The 18,852-nt window shown below is 36.2% G+C and overlaps 1 protein-coding gene across 3 annotated transcripts in view; it reads left to right on the top strand.

Annotated features, from left to right (window-relative positions):
* Rhp (GTP-Rho-binding protein rhophilin) overlaps positions 1–18,386 on the top strand; it is a 126,011-nt gene extending 107,625 nt beyond the window's left edge. For 2 of the 3 annotated variants that reach the window (XM_076129085.1, XM_076129087.1), the window contains 13 exons: positions 198–325; positions 10,592–10,748; positions 11,162–11,303; positions 11,762–11,853; positions 12,120–12,269; positions 12,682–12,828; positions 12,997–13,075; positions 13,242–13,355; positions 13,673–13,793; positions 14,337–14,470; positions 14,759–15,354; positions 15,653–15,805; positions 16,145–18,386. In XM_076129085.1, coding sequence (XP_075985200.1) covers positions 198–325; positions 10,592–10,748; positions 11,162–11,303; positions 11,762–11,853; positions 12,120–12,269; positions 12,682–12,828; positions 12,997–13,075; positions 13,242–13,355; positions 13,673–13,793; positions 14,337–14,470; positions 14,759–15,354; positions 15,653–15,805; positions 16,145–16,351 — 2,220 coding nt within the window. In that variant the 3' untranslated portion in view covers positions 16,352–18,386. The remainder of the gene's footprint in view (positions 1–197; positions 326–10,591; positions 10,749–11,161; positions 11,304–11,761; positions 11,854–12,119; positions 12,270–12,681; positions 12,829–12,996; positions 13,076–13,241; positions 13,356–13,672; positions 13,794–14,336; positions 14,471–14,758; positions 15,355–15,652; positions 15,806–16,144) is intronic. The other variant, XM_076129086.1, reaches the window with a different exon arrangement.
* Positions 18,387–18,852: the final 466 nt, after the last annotated feature.

Raw genomic sequence — 18,852 nt, 5'->3', positions numbered from 1 at the left:
GCTAAATAATCAAACTATAAAGACAATCAAGATTTCTTTGATTGAAGATTTTTTTTTTCTTAGCCAAGAACTCAATTGTTCCTTCCTCTTATCCCTTTAAGTATAAGTACTTATTAATGAATAAATCATCACTCTGTAAAGATCCACTTTCGAACAAATATTCGAGCACACTCACTAATATAAATGGTTATCTCCAGGCGACGACGAACAGGAAGCTCCGTGAGACGGTGGCGCTGGAGCTGAGCTTCGTGAACTCCAACCTGCAGCTGCTGAAGGAACAGCTCGCCGAGCTCAACTCCTCGGTGGAACTGTACCAGAGCGACAAGTACGTATACTCAGTGTAAATCTCTGCTAACAATTTTGTTATTTCTTATTTACCGATCGCTTTGCGGTCAATTTGGTGTCAAATTTGTTGAAGCTGCCCGAAGTTCTTCATGGTTTAAGGACTGCTGTCATAATCGGCAACAATGAGAATCTACTTTTAACATGCCCTTTGCACGTCAATCGTCCACCGAGAAGATTAGTTAGTCTACAAATAAGTTCCCGTTCTGTAGCGCAATTCTCTACCACTAACGACTACCGACAACTAGCTAGCTATAAAAAAATTTCAATGAAAAATCGATCAGCGCCTCTAGCGGACGCCGCAGGAACTATTTTGTAGTTCATTTTAAATGTCAAACTCTAAAAAATTACACAAATCACGCCACTGTAAGCTCACCTCGCTATGAGCTCCTCACAATTTTTTTAAGCGTCAATGTCGGTTAGTAACCGATAAAGACACACTATTTTTATCAAAATACAGTGCGACAGTTAGTAGGTAGGTGTTTAAACGAGACCAAATTAGCAGGTGCAGCAAATCAATAAATTGCAAGTATGTAGAGAAAACCTTGAACAAACCCGTTCTATCATTTCCGCTCCTAATTCTATGAGAAAATGCTCTCAAAGTCTCTAACTAGTTGTGTAATCGACTTTATATAATTTATAGCCATTAATAAATTGATGTCTACACGATCAATAAGTCATTTTTTGCCAATTGGAACGATCTTTTTTTAGTTATCTCAGACATCAAGTAGTGCAGTAAAACGTCACGAGATCATGCATCAGCGCCATGCTGACTTAACCCATTAATGTCCCACTGCTGTGCAAGGGTCTCCTTCCATAATGAGGGAGGGGATAGACCTTGAGTCCACCACGTTGCCCAATTGCGGGTTGGGGACTTTGGGATGCGGAATCAAATGAGTGATTTTAATCGATGATCCCGCCAAACTTGTAGTGAAAACCATTTTTCTTTTTTTAAAGATCGTACCTGTTATAATATTTATCGATGCCTGAGAGTTTTCTAACGAAAACAATATCTCAAATCTGCATTGACCAACAGGGTAGACTAAATTCTCATTTCGGGTGACCTTTACCTAGCAATATTTTTTTGTTATACGATCCCCGTTCCATTTTCTTACCCAGATAATGTTATACCTACCTCAACAGTTAGTCATACTACGATCACAGCGGAGCGTAACGATGTAATGCTTGTAACGAGAAAGTTAAATGACAAGTCGCCGCACCTTACAGAAAGTGAAGCCGCCATATCACGCCTATAACTACATGTATCATGTAGGTAGGGCTTTAATACAACTCGGAATTCAACATACATACATACTTATATCAGTTAGATTTTTTATTTCTTGCTCTATTTCTTAAGCAACCAGAATATATTTTTGTTGAGAATATATTCAATATACAGACACACTGTTTTATGTGTGTTACTTACATAAAATCACGCTTTCTTCTTATAGGGGTAGGCAAGGCAGAGAGCAAAGAACGCCACTTGGTACTGTTTACCTGTTTTATTATTATGTGTAGATCGAATTTGACGGGAGACCCGTGTCCGACAATCGGACACTTTAGAATAGGAAAAATATAAATAGTTGTCTTGTGCTGGCAAACAGGCAAAAACCGGGACTTTGCTTGTACTTAGTAAGGGTCGGATTTTATGGCAAGTCTCCTGCAATCTGCTTCAACAAGCTATGTCTTAAAACAGTAATCTTTATAATGGGCCAACAATCTCATATGTCGTCGACCCTTTCCCTTTCCATTTATTAGAAAACCAGTTTTAGTACTCTTCGTGACCTTCATAAACTGACTCCAAAAATTATCAATTTTGATACGTTTTCAATGTTTATTTTTTTGCATGGCTGACCCATTATACCTTTAGTGGAAAACAATACATTGCGATCGGGAAAATTGTATCGCACTTGGGACAAATCACATCCCTAATATGAGTAAGAGAGACAACAACCCAACACTTACAACCAAATCTCTTAAGAATACAACATCATTAAGAACTTGTCAATCATTATGATTATGTAACGTCCAAATATGTGTGTAATAGAAATTATCGAGCATTTGCATAATGATATTCAATAGTCAATACTACTCAAAAGTAATGATGGTTTGGCTGAATCATTCTAATATGTAACATTGTACTTGCTTTTCGTTAAGAGAGTAGACAGAAGTACCTTCGATAAAAAGACTTACGCAGTCGTAAACTGGATAAGAATAGATTATGTAATTAATTACAATTTCTAAACTCCGGGATGTAGTTTTCCTTGTACATGAAATAAAGCTCTATGTCCTACGCAAGAATCAAACTGGTACAGTATCGATGCGTGTTTGCTAGTTAAAACTATATTTTTTTCACAAAGCCTTTGAAACCTAGGCTCAGTCAGCTCTCAAAATCATAATCCTACATATATCTGGGGGCACGGAAGTGCCCCCGCAAGTCGAGCAAAAAAAAAAGCGGCACGGCCGTAACATCCTTTTCTCGAAGCAATTCGGGCTATTTTTGACACCCCTATAATTTCGTTGTGGATAAAACAAGAAGCCTGGATTTTCAGCAACTAATCAGTCATTGTATAAACACGGTATATTTAAAATTTCAGTCAATTTGAACCAGTAGTTTAAGAATGACAACTTGTTAAAATTTTGAATTTTGTCACTCACTGATTCACTGACTCACTGACTCACCGATCATCAAAAGTCTAAGGTACTTCTGGCAGACTTAGAAGCTTAAAATTTAGAATACAAATAGGGTTTAGTGTTTTTATCATGGGAAAAATTTAATATTTTCTAATTTCGGTCCAGTTTTCTAAATACACCGACTGCAACAATAACTTTTTTTTTTTTTAATATATATAATTTTATTTATTTGAAAGTAGCTTAAAACTAAATACATATTAAACTCGCCAAACATATGTTTAACGGCGAGATACGCTCTTATCATATATGCTACATCTATTACAAAACAATTTGAAATTACAGTCTAAAACTACATATACTCAAATACAAATATAATATCCAAAGCATCAACAAACAGATAATTTACCTTACATCCATAACAATAATATTTTATATGTATATATTTTTACTCTAAAAGGACATCTTTTAGTTTCTTCTTAAGACTATTATAACTAACTTTAGGAACTTCTCTCAATAAATCTATATTATTAAAAACTGAAGGTATTATATACTTATTTGTTCTTTGGCCGTAATAATTAGTTACCTTTGGTTTCACAAGTTTCTGTTCCCTGACTCTTCTCGTATTGTATTTATTTTCAACAACATGTTTGTACTTATCACTAAAGTAATATTCTAGGCCAATTAAGTATTCTACTTTTTTTTCTATTGGTAGGATTTTACAGATAGGGAACAATCTGCTGTATTCGTTATTGCACATATTTTTATCCTGCTTACTAACTAAATACTTTATCAGTCTTATTTGAAGATCTTTAATATCTTTTAAGTACGTTATAAAAGTTCGTCCGTATACAATCAGTCCGTAGTTTATAAGTGAGTCTGCTAGAGCATAGTATACAATTTTAATTGTCTCTGTATTTAATACTGTTTTAAGCTGATAGAACTTGCCTAGTACAGATCTCAACCTAGCGCAGACATCAGATATGTGCATAGCCCAATTAAAGTTCTTATCAATCCTTAATCCTAAATATTTAAAATTGTCAACATATTGCAACGTATCACACTTACAATCTACTTTGTTTCTATGAAGGCATTCGTATGTGTGTCCTATTATGTTAAGGTTCTCAATATTTACATTTTTCGCGATTTGGTTGTATGGAGAGTGAAGGTGCATGCATTTTGTTTTGGTGAGATTAAGTATGATACCATTATCGTGAGCCCATTTCGTTATATTTTCAAAATCTGTCTGTACATTTATTTGCACCTGCGAGATATCTTTAGAGGCATATAGGACACACATATCGTCTGCGTACATAAACACCTCACAGTTGGCCACTACATTCGATACACTGTTAACGTGCATAATTTGTAATCCCATATAAATGTATAAGATTACAAGGTTACATTTGCAGTTAATGAATTATTATTACTGTACAAAATAAAATAAATAGGTGTAAATAGGTACCTACTATATGAGGCATAACGGGAGGGGGTATAGGGTGGGTAAGGGGGTTTAGCCCATGAAACTGAACAACATTCCCATTAGAAAATATGTTGAATTATGAAAAAAAAACGTCTTTCCATACAAATTGGACTTATGTTCGCTCTGCAAAAAGAAGTGAGATGCCATCAAAAACATTCTGTAAAAACCTCAAGTCTCGCCGTAAAAAGTTGTGAGATCTATATAATACCAAGTCGATTAATCTATTTAGTCTCTACTTAAAGGACTTTCTGTCTTAAGTTATTACGTATGTTATTATCATGCCAATTTAAAAAAAATACCTTTAAAACAAATAGATCGACTTGGTCATCGCAAGAAAACACAAATTCGCCATTATTAACATTTCAGGAGCATTAACTTCTTGTCGTGCTGTGTAGTGTGATACATACTAATAATCAAATCTGGCGATGGCCAGGTCGGTCTATTTGTTTTAGAGGTATTTTTTTTTTAAATTGGCATGATAATAACATACGTAATAACTTAAGACAGAAGGTCCTATAAGTAGAGACTAAATAGATTAATCGACTTGGTATTATATAGATCTCACAACTTTTTACGGCGAGACTTGAGGTTTTTACAGAATGTTTTTGATGGCATACACTTTTCTAAATAAACATATAATAGAAACAAAATTAAATATGCAACCTCACATTTCGGAACAGCTTTCCAAATTATTTTTTGTATAAGATGACCTGAAAAGCTGTTTTAAATTTAAGAGAGCACTTATATTTGAAACAGCTTTTCAGGCACTTAAAAGTCTTTCAGCCTCAGTAGCATTAAAACGCCATAAAATCCAAGAACTGTGTGTTTTTTTAAAACAAAGTTTGATCCTCCATCAATTCTAATACTACTTTGAAATCTAAACCAAAGAAAGCTCTCATTCAAGAGCACTTTAGAACTTAGCACCGATTTACAAATACCAGTTTCAGTCTAATGTTACGTTATAGTCAGCTTTCAACGCTCTAGGACAGCGATAATATAATGTTATTACATATAATTGTATAGCTCGGTAATGATATCCGTGTTGGTAGGTAAGGAACGCGGGTTTGTCTGCTTTAGCCTATAGCCTTAAAGAAGGAAAGCCATCGGGTTACCTAGCTATATGACATGGTTGTTATTTAATACGTTTTTCAATTTAACTATGTGGTCAAATATTGCTTGCCCCAGTTATTTTTATGTTTTGATTAAAACTCGTCCGGTTACGATTTAATTTGTCGTAAGATTATAGTTTACTTCTTACGTAGCTTAGTCGATTTATATATTATTATATTTGATATTTTTTAGCCTGTATCGTTCCACTGCTGGGCAAAGGCCTTCCATAAAGAGCAGTGATAGCCTAGTGGTAGGTATTAGATGGTATCCCACGCAAATGGTTGCAGGTTCGAACCCGAGGCAACATACCGATGACTTTCCGAAATTATGTGTGTATTACAAATAATTCACTTGTTCCAACAGTGATCGAAAACATCGTGAGGACACCTTGCATGGCTAAATTTTGTTTAATACATTCATTGAGGTATGCAAAATCCCCAACCCGCACTTAGCCAACGTGGTGGGCTCAAAGCCTAACCTCCCTCATTAGGAGAGGAGACTTTTGCCCCGCAGTGGGACATTAACGGGTTAAATTAATAAGACTAAACAAAATAAGAATGAGAGATAGTACTCCTCCACATCTGAGGCCACTGTAGAACAATTTCCAGAATGCTAGTAGTACTGCCAACTTGTATGACTCTCAAAGACTGCCTTTGGAAAAAGTTACCGAGATCACGTCGCCTACATTTGTCGGCGATTTCAGAATGTAGAGTACATTACCCAATATAATTTCATTGCAATTTTTAATAATCCAAAATAATACGGTTTAATAATTGTATCAAATATAATTATGTGCTAAGATAATAGTTTATAAGTGAAGCTATAGTAAAAGTAGTTGTACGTTGTATAATCGAGTTATACGTGATTTGCATTGAGTACAGGTGTGAGTGGAGGCGGGGAGCGGGGATTATGAAGGAGCGATTTAATCAGCCATCGTTTTATTGAAAAATCTAAGCATTTACGGGTTTTAATGGTTTCCACTATGGAGAGAAGGCGTCAATTTGTGTATGTATTATTGTTAAAAAAAATTGATAGTAATTTTAAGTAGTATTAAGGATGATCAAAAAAAGGCCACTATGATTAGAGTCCCCATTGATATTAATCCATATTTATTGTACTGGTTATAAGACTGAATACTCATCAAAGTTTCATCTCAACGACAATAGTTACCATTGAAATAAAAATCATCGCATAAATTAATCTGTCACTCAAATATTACCTGAAAACTAGATTTAACGGACTGAAATATGGAATACTATTTTGATTAATGCTAGAATGAAACATTGGAACTTGTAATCAGCACTTACACATTACCTTGGACCACCAAGTCATTAAACTCGTTGCAAATATAATATCAATTAACAAAACAAACACGTCCGCCATTACAAAACTCTGCCATCTATGGTTCGAAGGCCCGCAGGATACCATAGACAATTCATTAAGCAACTGTCAGCCATGACACTAATAAATGATACAAACTTTATGATCTGTTATAACGCATTAACCTTTATTTTATTACTGGTTTATATTAGGTAATTTTATTGTTAGTAAAATAAATGTCGGTTTAATGTTTATGGTTAACGAGACAAGAATTATGAGCGGAAAAATGGATAGAGGCAACATTAATGGTGGCATATTTTAAACGTTGCAACTTGGTTAGACATTTTTATTCGCGCTTTCGGTTAATTCTTGATCTATTTTACCTTCTTAAGGAATGAATCTATGTTGATGTTGGAGTAAATACGCATTTCTTTAATCATTTTAGTAAACTAAATGTAAAATAATACAACCTAAGGATTAGGTAACAATCAAGCTTACTTTAGAAATACCTAAACCGATTTGTGTAGCTTTAACCCTAAAGTCCGTATATTATATATAAGTCCGTATATGTCGCCTAAATAGATTAGTCGTTTTCGTCATCTTTCCAAGATCGCCATCAGAAGTATATTTTTGGTTTTAGTTTGGAAGATTTTGTGATTTAAATACAAACATCACGCTTGTTATACCCAAAGGTGTAGGCAGAGGTGTATGAAATGCATTCATCTTTCCTTTTCATCAATTTTAACCACAAGTTTTAACCTTTACTCTAAACATCCGCTAATCCGCTGGCAATGAAACCCAACCTCATTCAAATTAATGATGACAAACAGGAAAATGATGTGTCGTAACAACTCCAATTAGTTTTCTGTCCAGTTTTTTTGTCTTAGATTTATCCGTCATAATCACAGTACCGAACTAATTTTAATAGATTAGGTTAGACCTGTCTCAAAAGACCGGATGACAGGTATTTGCATATTAAAAAGTAAGGTGGATAGTTTATGGCAAGGACGTTCGAAGAAATAGATTTGAATTATGAATAGGTATTTTATGGTAAGGTTTTTTTCAACTCTCAATGAGCGTTAGAGTCTGCCGAACTCCGAAAAACAATGCGTTATATTAATAAAAAATATTTTTTTCAAAGTTTCATTTGGCAAATCAAAAATAACCAAAAGATTTATCAATGCTTGTAAAATATCATCTTAACTCCTAGGTAACCGCAAAAGCTTAAATAAACCGTGGAGCTACTATAAGTAAGTGGTTTCAAAAATCGTTCAGTCTCTCCCCTAACTCGTCGTGAAGAAACTAATTTTTCAAGTTTATTTTAAAAGCCTCTTACTTACTTGCTGTACAATGAAATCGAATGTCGAAAATTGCGCTACTGAACAAGAATGGCCTACGCTATGACTGATTGGTAAAACAAGGATGACTTGCATGAAAATACCACGTACTAATCTGCCTGTCTTACCAAAGGTTGCCCACCTCACCGATCGTTTACCGGCCACTTACTGAGCGTTCGTCTTTCTTTTATAAAAATGTAATATATCCAAATTGTCATTTTCTTGCCCCACGTCCAGTATGCACATGTAACCGCGACGTACCATTACAAACCATCGAGTTTTTACGCTGGCCCTTAAACGATTAAACTTTTTTCCCGTAATAACTGCTATTATCTCCTCTATTATACTTTTACACTTCGAATTACCGAGTTATTTTGTTCCGAGCTAGTTTTTAAATTATTTTTCGTGCAGATAATTTGTAAAAAGGTAATATTATGTAAATTATATGTGTGGGAAGGTATGGTAATTTGTATCATACAGTTTTAATGTAATGCAGTGGTTCATTTTGGTCCGCAATTTGTGCACTGAACTTCATAGTTTCGATTTCCAGTTGTTTCGCACTTGTGACATTTTCGTTAAATTGCAATTTCATAAATTCTTGCCAATTTTTATTGGGGTTCCTTACCAGAAGGGTAAAAACAGTACCCTCTTACTGAGACTTCGCTGTCTATCGACAGGCTGTAGGTATCTCATGAACCGTGACAGTTTGTCAGTTAAATCTTCCAAAGATAAGGTAATTCCATTGCCGTTATAATTACTAAAAATATAACATTTAATTAGAGTGACGCTCCTATACAACCAACGTGATGTTTTTGCCCTTTTTATGTGTATTTATGTAGGTAGGCAAAAAGAAGCTTAAAAAAAATTCTATCATACAATAATTATTCCATAATAATATGAGTATCAAACACGCGACCTGCAAGCGAAGTGGTTACAGTAAGACGTCTGCCTCAAACCACTGCACCAGCAACTAAACTTTTTACTTCCCCTTATTTCACAATTGTTCGCAATCACCTTTCTATAATCGATTACACTGATCTTGTGTGAAACACGAGACCAGTAATAACTAAGTAACAGCTTAGTAACATAAGAAATAATTGATATTGCCACACCTAGTGTTTACTGTCATTATCTGATTGAGAAATTAATTACACAATGTAATCGTGGATTTAAGTATTTTTTTTATTATCTTTTTTTTATTTGTTCGCTGACTTGTACGGATTTTCGCGTGTACCAAGTGTCATGGCGTATTTTAGGATTTGTTTGCAATAAAAGTTGCTTTTGTTGTATCCCAGGTCTACAACTATCTCCGACCTACATTTTATTATGGTCAATTTAGCAGTTAAGTTGTAAACATGTAACACAGCATTGCCTTTATTATATTAGTACGGATTCAGTATTGTGTTATGTCTAAGATATGAACGACGTTCTCCACAAAACATGGCTTTAATTCCGGTGTGTGAAAAATCATATTTTAAATGTGAAACAATCAACTCTTTCTAAAACTATGTCTCACAATATATAATTAATTACAGCTTTTCCCAATTAATTATAATTTCTTTATACCGACACATAATATATCTTTACAATTCAATTAACGCTCGCACGAATTAAAAACAAGATAAACTAAAAAGTAGTTTCCGCCATTGTTGTGTTCTCCCGCGCTCCGCCATATTGTGACCATAGACTAATAGAGTGGAATGTGCACAGATAATCAACGTTCTTGGGCGCGGAATGTAAACTTTTTTGTAATTATCTAGTTTAATGCTGTTACAAATGTGAGTTATTTTAAAGTTGCTTTGTGCTCGCCGAGGAAATTAGTTTCATGCTCTGTTTATATACTAAGTGTAGTAGTTAATGATGTATTAATATTTAAAATATGTTAAGAATTGGGACAGAACGGTTTACTTTTAAAATCTACGATAATAACCCATTTACTAATTTGTTCATAATTTCAACCGGTAAATTTTATAAGCTTGTGACTTTCAACGAAAAAATCTCTTTGTATACATAATATACAAAGGAATGCGTAACAAACTTTATCAAACTTTCTCAGTGACATAGAAGTGTTTAAAAAAACACCTTTTACTGTCGCACTGTAAGACAAGGGTTACTGCTGCACATTCACTGATAAGCTTTAAGTTAACCATGGTACGTGCGGTTTGAGGATTTTGTATACCTTTAAAAAAATCCTTTACCGATAGAAGAAGTAATAATTATTTCTTTTTTTTTACCGTTACTGCCCCACTGCTAAGCAAGGATCTCCTCCCTAACGAGGAAGGGTTAAGGCCTTGAGTCTACCAATAGAACAGGGGATAATTTTATCTAAAAAGCCTTTTGAAGTCTAACAGTGTTTTATTGTCGACAGCAGCAAAGAATGCGTGATGCCGATGATCCCGCTAGGGCTGAAGGAGACCAAGGAGGTGGACTTCCGGGAGCCGTTCAAAGACTTCATCCTGGAACACTACAGCGAAGACGCCGCCGCCTACGAGGACGCCATCTCAGACTTTATGGATATGAGACAGGTGATACATTATTGTATTTCTTCATATGTTTTTATAACTCTCCTGTATTGCGGCTCCTGTGCATGACAAGCTCAAATACGAAAATGTCTTGCAAAATAATTATATGTATACTTAACGCTCTCACCAGGTACAAGGCCTGCAATTAAATATACAACATTCACAGCTGTAGGTCTATATTTTTTCTTGAAAGACCAGAAAACACATTTTGTTTTAAGTAAGGGTTTTAATAATACTCCTGTTATAAAGTGAACTTCTTTTTCCTTGGATTGGAGGTAATGTTGTCTTTTATAGCACGACTTGACATTAAAGAACTATCTGCCTAAGCTTTGGTGCCTAAAATTGAGAGAGAGAAGGCCAAAAAATTACAGAAGTAATAATAAATGAAACTAAAGCGGTACCTTGTGTTTGTGCAGGCGATGCGCACGCCAGTGAGGTCGAGCGCGGGCGTGGCGCTGCTGTTCAAGTACTACAACCAGCTGTACTTCATCGAGCGTCGCTTCTTCCCGCCCGACAGGAGCCTCGGGGTCTACTTCGAGTGGTTCGACTCGCTTACAGGTAACACATACTCACAGCAGAAGAACTTTTTTCTTTTACTATTGACTATAGACAAGCTCGTAGCTATTGACAAATTTTGTATGAAAAATCTAGTGTCCGACGGAAACCGAAACCGAATTTCGGCAATATTTCAGATTCGGCCGAAACCGAAACCGGAACTCCCTTACAAAGATAATTTCTTGGGGGAAAATAAAAAAAAACCGCTTTTATAATCAATCAATTGAAGACAAGCTCGAAATCTCCCGAATGCACTTTCGGTTTCGGCCGTAGTTTCGGCAGGTTTGTCGTCGAAAACGAAACTAAACCGAAATTTGCGTTTCGGCCGTTAAAAAACCGAACATTCGGTCAGCAAGAAAAATCGCTCAGCAAACGACCATAACATGTCTGTCAAGAACTATTTTCTGTACCAATTGAAACTTCTCTTGCTTTATTTTGTGATAACAATGATTCTTTTTCAGGAGTCCCGTCATGCCAGCGAACAGTGGCTTTCGAGAAAGCTTGTGTCTTGTTCAACATAGCTGGCATCTACACACAAATTGGTGCAAAACAGGTAAGAGCACAATATGATGTCTAAATAATCTAATAGAACATGAGCCGAGCATTCGCCACTCTTTAAAACTAATCTTGAAATCCATTGCTATAACGATAAAGGAACACGTCTTCTTCTAGTTCTTAGAGGATAGTCTTTATTCAATACTTCGGCGAATAGAACTCAGGACCTCACCCATGCAGCATTTCGCGAAGAAACCCCTGCCCTATACTATGGCAGTAATGTGTTTATTTAATAGAGCATTAACCATGTGTTGTTTCGTTCAGGACCGCTCAACGTGCTCGGGTCTCGACCACGGCGTGGAGGCGTGGCTGCGCGCGGCGGGCGCGCTGCGCTACGTGCTCGACAACTTCACCAACGCGCCCTCCGTCGACCTCGCCGCCGACACGCTGCTCGTGCTGGCGGCGCTCATGACTGTACGTATAAGGCATTCTTTAGATATCAGTTTCGAGGCTGTATGAAAATTTTGCAGGAACCTAGACACTAACAGCATTGCGTCGCCAAATAATCTTCTTGAAATGCGTACATACAAACTGAAATTCAGTTTTTTTTTTCAATTACTCAAAATGAACGGATGTTGGGTTCTGGAATAACCCTGTTTTCTAATGTCATTGACCTGAATAATTAAAATTCTTTTCCACTAAATCTTGAAATTAAGTTCCTTGTCGATGGAAAATCGGCACAGATACTAAACTTCTTTTCTAGAGACCCTCTAGGCAACTTTACCCGATAATCTGCAAATAAAATCTTCTAACTAAAGTACCAGGTGCATGCTTACGTGTACCTGTGGTAATAACGTCATCTAAATAGCCTATGTTGTATGCGCAGGCGCAAGCTCGCGAGTGCCTGTTCGAGAAGCTGCAGCTGCAGGCGCTGGAGGCGCGCGGCGAGCTGCGGCGCGCGCCCGAGCTGTGCCTCGACCTCGCGCACGAGAGCGCGCACCTCGCGCACACCTACCGACAACTCTATGACAAGGTATGCACCGAGACAACCACGACTTTCTCACGGACGAATTGCATTCTTTCAAGTTATGGATTCCAAATATTCACTAATTTCAGTTTAACACCCCATTGATAAAAAAAAGTAAGAAAATCAAACCTCCAATAAAAATTTTATTCCTCAAATACTTGAATAATATTACAGATGCAATCGGAAGGTGTGTTCAACTACGTGCCATACTCGTGGGTCTCCCTGGTCCACGTCAAGACTGAGTTTTATAAAGGTAAAAGACCATCAACAAACCCCATTTCAAACAAAGCTAAAATAAATATAGCAATTTAAAATCCTCAAGAATTAAAATCGGTTTTATTGCAATCTTTCTAATCAGTTGAACCACATAACCAACCAATCTACATAATTTGGTACTAAAACATTCGTTCTTCTTGCAGCGCTAGCGCATCAGTACTGCGCCACCGGTCTACTGAACATGCCGCCGGCGCAGCGCTCACGCGAACGACTAGCGGCACTGTACGCGCCAGACACCGATAGAAACCTTGAGAATGGTGAGTAATTAAAGATTAAGGATGTAAATTAAATTTGAAAGGTAAGTATGGCGTCACAGGTTCACTGTAGATCCTAGCCATGTTATGACGGTTAGGTGTAACTTCTTACTTCTTTCATAAAAGAAACACATTTTAAAGCTTATTCTTGAAATTATAAACAGAACAGATATGACTCCATTGGACTACGATCACAACAAAACAGAATACTCGAGATAATGTGGAAAGGCAAAAGTCTCTTTAGCGTCAACCTATTTCTAGTTGATACAGGCAATCTACAGGGTGGCAGAAATAAGCGGGAATTATATAAATATTTCCAGGGTCATCACTAGCTCAAACGCTGAAAGAACAAGACCCGGACTACACGGCGCTAGGACGCGCACACCTCGCGGAGGCTCTCACACAGTATGAAGAAGCTCTCCGGCTACAGAGGATGTGTCGGTGAGTACCAATTCTGCTTCATTTTGTTTGTATGTTTATTGATTTCCAAAGATATCTATGAGGCAGGAAGTCTGATAAGCCAAAGTAATGGCATCAAAGTTGCCACATTAATCTGAATCAAATTTTTAGCACCATTTTTATGACCCTACAAATAAAAGTAAAGGAACTCACCAAAAAAATCTGAGACAAGGTCCAATCAATTGAAATTTCTGAGATCCAAAACAACATAAGATCTTGGATCTGCCGAGTTGGATGGTAACATAAGATTAACTGTTGGTGCATATTATAGAACCATCCTTTCTGGGAGAGAAGCAGCATCTATATACATACAGTTATATAGTGAACAATCTATCTATATACATAAAACTCAAAGGTGACTGACATAGTGATCTATCAACGCACAGCCTAAACCACTAGATGGATCGAGCTGAAATTTGTCACGCAGGTAGATGTTATAACGTAGGCATCCGCTAAGAAAGGACTTTGCAAAATTCCAACCCTAAAGGGACAAAATCTTAACATAATTATCTGTTGTTTGGTCAGCGAGCTCCGCAGCAAGGAGGCGATATCGCTGGTGGTCCGCGCGCAGCTGGAGCGCGCCGCCCGCGAGCGCACGCTGCATCACGACAACGACGCGCAAGACTTCGCTGACCTCATCGATGCTCCTAATATACAACGTGAGTACTTTCACTTCTTTGAAAAAGGTTTTTAATTGAGTATTTTGATTGACGAAAAGCTTCACGATGAGATGATTGTCTGATGACAAATCTTGTTTATATTTTAAGTAGACAGTTGACCTGCAAACCGCTTTGCTACGCTAGTACACTGTGTATTAAGTATTTTGCCGAAAAAACAGGCTTTCTTTTTAAAAATTAGGGACTTACACCATATAGTTTATATATATCATAAAGTTACCAGCTTCCAGTAAAAAACAGAAAACTGTACGCCCAATTTTTTTTCTTCAGCTTCATCAAAATTCCAACTGGCATTAACCCAGCCAGACTTCGCTCAGCACAGAGTTGAAGACCTTTTCAAGTCACTAGGACCCATCGCCATATTCTCTGCCAAGCGACACTGGAGCGCGCCGCGGCTCGTCCAGTTGCAGAAGTACAGGGACGGCTCCCGCAAAGAACGACCAAGAAAAGAAGAATACGACGAACTAAGAAGTAGCAAGAAGAGAGACCGCTCAGAAGACAACACAACCTACTACAACCAAATTATCAGAAGCGATGAAAAATACACAAACGAATATGAAAAAAAGAAACTTCATCGAGTGACGAAACAAAATGGCGTCTACATAAACAGTTATAATAACAATAATTATGATTATCATCCAAAAGTTTTAGATTACGATGAATCAAATGAGTATAAAAGTAAAGATAAAATCGATGGGGTCAAAGAGAACGGGGTCAAGAAGAATGGAAGAAGAAAGGACCCCCTAAGAAGAGCGGCGAGTGAATATAATGTGTCTAATTCTAAGGATGAGGAAGGCTTCGGGTTTTCTGTGAGAGGAGACGCGCCTGTTATTATTGCTGGAGTTGAACCTAATTCTTTAGCTGAGGTATGTCTTCATTATTTTTTGCTATTTAAAACTTAAAACTCTACTTAAAACTCGCAAAACATGTTATCATCAGTTAATCATCAAAAACACAGGACGATTCTTTCGTCTTAGAAGCCTGGATTGTCTACGTCGCGTTGTAAACGCTTGTTTAGCATGCCAGCCAGCTGCCTAAAGAAATTGAATAAAGATGATCAATGTTCCTTATCTGACAGTTGCTATAATTCTTTACTAGCACCTACCTAGTTCTTGGTTCTCAGGATTGAGTTAGATTATAACTGTTTGTTTGTTCTGTGGTTAGATCGGCGGCATGCGGTCGGGCGACTTCATCATGAGCATCGGCGACGCGGACGTGAAGTGGAGCGCGCACGACGACGTGGTGCGCCTCATCCAGCGCGCCGGCGACACGCTCACGCTCAAGCTCGCCACGCCCATGGACGCCAACGAGCTCAAGGTACATCCATACTAGCCAACTACCCCTTTCATCTTTTATACAGCTGCAGCTCTTTACAAAAGGCCTAACCATACAAAGATTTTTTACGACGTCTCCTTTTCTGCCAAGTGAATTTCAAATGCCGTTCGGCAAGATGTAACCTCCCTCCTCTACCATAAGACTTTACCCAAACGCGACATAGTAGATAATGGGTTTTAACTTCTTAATTTTACACAATAACTTCGAAATGTCAAAAACTAATTCATCATGAACTTTCATCTAATTATTGAAATTTTAATAATGTTGTTAATTTCTTTCCAATTTATACATACGTATTGACAATACAACATGATCTTCCAGGCTTCTCCTGAAACCCCTCGACAATCAAACTCCAACGGCGGCTCAGTATCAGCAGCATCAACGGCATCATCCGGCTCAACAGCCGTGACAGCTCGCTCGTCCGCGCGCCGGGCGCCATCTTGGAACCCGTTCCGTCGCCACACGCCCACCGCGCGCGACAACAGCTCGCACCGCGGCTCACACACTAGTAATATCATATTTAGATAGATGGCGCTTTTCTAAATCTTTTGAGAAATTTTGTTTGATTGGTGTGTGCTAAATAAACCAGCTATTATTATTTTTTCTGCGAAATCTCGTTTGATGTTATTCTGAACTTGATTATAAATCTTAATTAACGTATTGTAATCTGGTCTTCGCCTAATGAGATAAAAGGATGGTTTTGGTGAAATTGCGGGAAATTTACATTTAATACCTGAACTTTTTTTCTACTTGGCACACACCAAATAAAAATATCACTGGTCATTAGATCATTATAACTTAAACTAGATTGTTTCTTTTCATACAAATTGTCACAAATTATCAAAATCTTACTATTAGGAGTGAAGTCACAAACTACCTAAGGCGAAACATTCCATGTAACTTGGCCATTAAAAAACCCTCATTCTTCGAACTCCTGGCGCAAAAATCTTTCATTATACATTTGTTATCATCTCTAAAGATACGTTTTTATCTAACAAAACGATCGTTGGACGCAAAAAGGTACATCTTGTATAAGACGAGACTTAACTACCATGCGTCCAGTGGCATAACAAAATGTTATACCTGATTGCTAAAACAATTTCAAATGCGATGCAGGACAGTTGTTACGTCATAACACTACTTGTAGTTCTGGTGAAAACCGCTAGATGGCATTGCTTGTTGCTTCTTCTTATAGAAGTGTTCTTTTTCAATCTACTGACAGTATTCTAAAGTTCTACATTTTATGGTTTTTATGGCTGAGTAATAATGATGTTAAGTTATATAATAACAACGCTATCTATCGTTAATATCTAAGTTTGTACATTGGTCGTTCTTCGAGAGTATTCTATTCAATAACGGACTAAGCGACATTCGCTACTATTATATATTTAGGTTCCTAAATATATAGTTAGATGGGACCTTTTATATCGGCTATGATGTTCCAAAGTTTCTTTTACTATAAGTTGTGAAGGTGGGATAGATAAAGTGCCTTTTTGTCACAAATTATCTTGGTTGTAGACATTGTTTATGGGTAATGTAAGTTTAAAAACAGTACTCTATGGCTGTTGAATTGTTGGTAACCCTGTCTTAGTTTATTCTTTCTGTCTATGGTTTTTACTTTTTAATTTCACTGGGAGTCAGTATAATAAGGTGAATTTTTCACAATGATCACCTAATTCTATAATTTCAATAGCCGGACTAGCTTTTAAGATATTTGGATTATCGAAAAAATAATTCTTAGAAAAAAACAGAATTTATACAAAATGTGATTTTGAAAATTGTGTTATTTATACGTCTATTTATGTTTAATAATAAATAACTTAAACTCTAACACTACTAATGTACTGTCACATCTTTATTTTGCAAAAGACGTGAGCAGTAGCAAAGAACGTCGAAACTGTTGAAAGAAATACAAGTTTTTCGAATTATTGTTCTTGTAAATTAAACAGCAATACTTATATTTAAAAATTATATTATATTTGTTTATTTTTGTATAAAAACTACTTCAAAAGAAATAGTTCTGTAAAATATTAAATGTGTTTTGCCTTTGAATGTAATTGTGCTGATCAAATCGTTAATCAAAAACGAATGATAATGATTATATTTGATTAACAATTTGATCAGAGAGTTCGTTCTCACATACAGAAAACAGACTGATTGAAAGTACTTAAAATAAACATAATTATGTACTTATTTGATTAACTTAATGTAGCTAACTTTATGTATGTATGTAGTAAATAAAGAAATACATAAATGTCACAATTATGTTAGTTAATTATGTAATTAACAGTATTTTAGTGAAATATATTAACGTTATATTATTATTTTGGATGTGATCGAGTTCAAGGTTTTGATCAAAAAAACTTTTATCACATTGATCGCGTCCAAAAATATTAAATTTTAGATTGATTGTAACAATTTAAAATTTTATCATTCGATTAATGTAGTATGTGTATATTATTATAGAGTAAAATGTATATCATTGTATAAAACTTGTATAAGATGAAAATGTATAGATTGTTGTGGTTACTTTTGAACAATAAAGGTTATTTAAAGGCTAGAAGGATTTTTACTTTACCCAATTCCAATCTAACAATACCTATCTAATTCAGTTTAAACAAGTAAACACACCTAACCTTTAGTTTTAAATCTCCAATCGGATCATGCAGTTTTAAACTATAGCGGTCTTCGTAAACGCTAAGTATAATGTCAACTTTGCATACTATTAATAATTAAAAAAACTAAGATAAACGCCATCTAGTAATGGGCAGTAGAACTACTTAGCCTCATAAATTATTCATGTTGCATTTCGCTATTAGTACACAAAATGTTCAACAGATATCTTTCTTGTCATTATCAAATCGTCTATGTATGTTAAAATTTGCAAAGCTCAAATATGTCTGGGAATACCACGTATAATAAATATTTGATAAGGATCATAATTATGTCTAATTGTATGCTTTAAAATAAGTAAATAGTGACGAAGCAGACATCAGAAATGATTATAGTACGAACGGGTCGAAACAAGT

Source organism: Anticarsia gemmatalis, chromosome 22 (assembly GCF_050436995.1).
Source record: "Anticarsia gemmatalis isolate Benzon Research Colony breed Stoneville strain chromosome 22, ilAntGemm2 primary, whole genome shotgun sequence".
NCBI classification, from domain to species: Eukaryota; Metazoa; Arthropoda; class Insecta; order Lepidoptera; family Erebidae; genus Anticarsia; species Anticarsia gemmatalis.
This window is presented reverse-complemented; position numbering and strand designations above follow the sequence as displayed.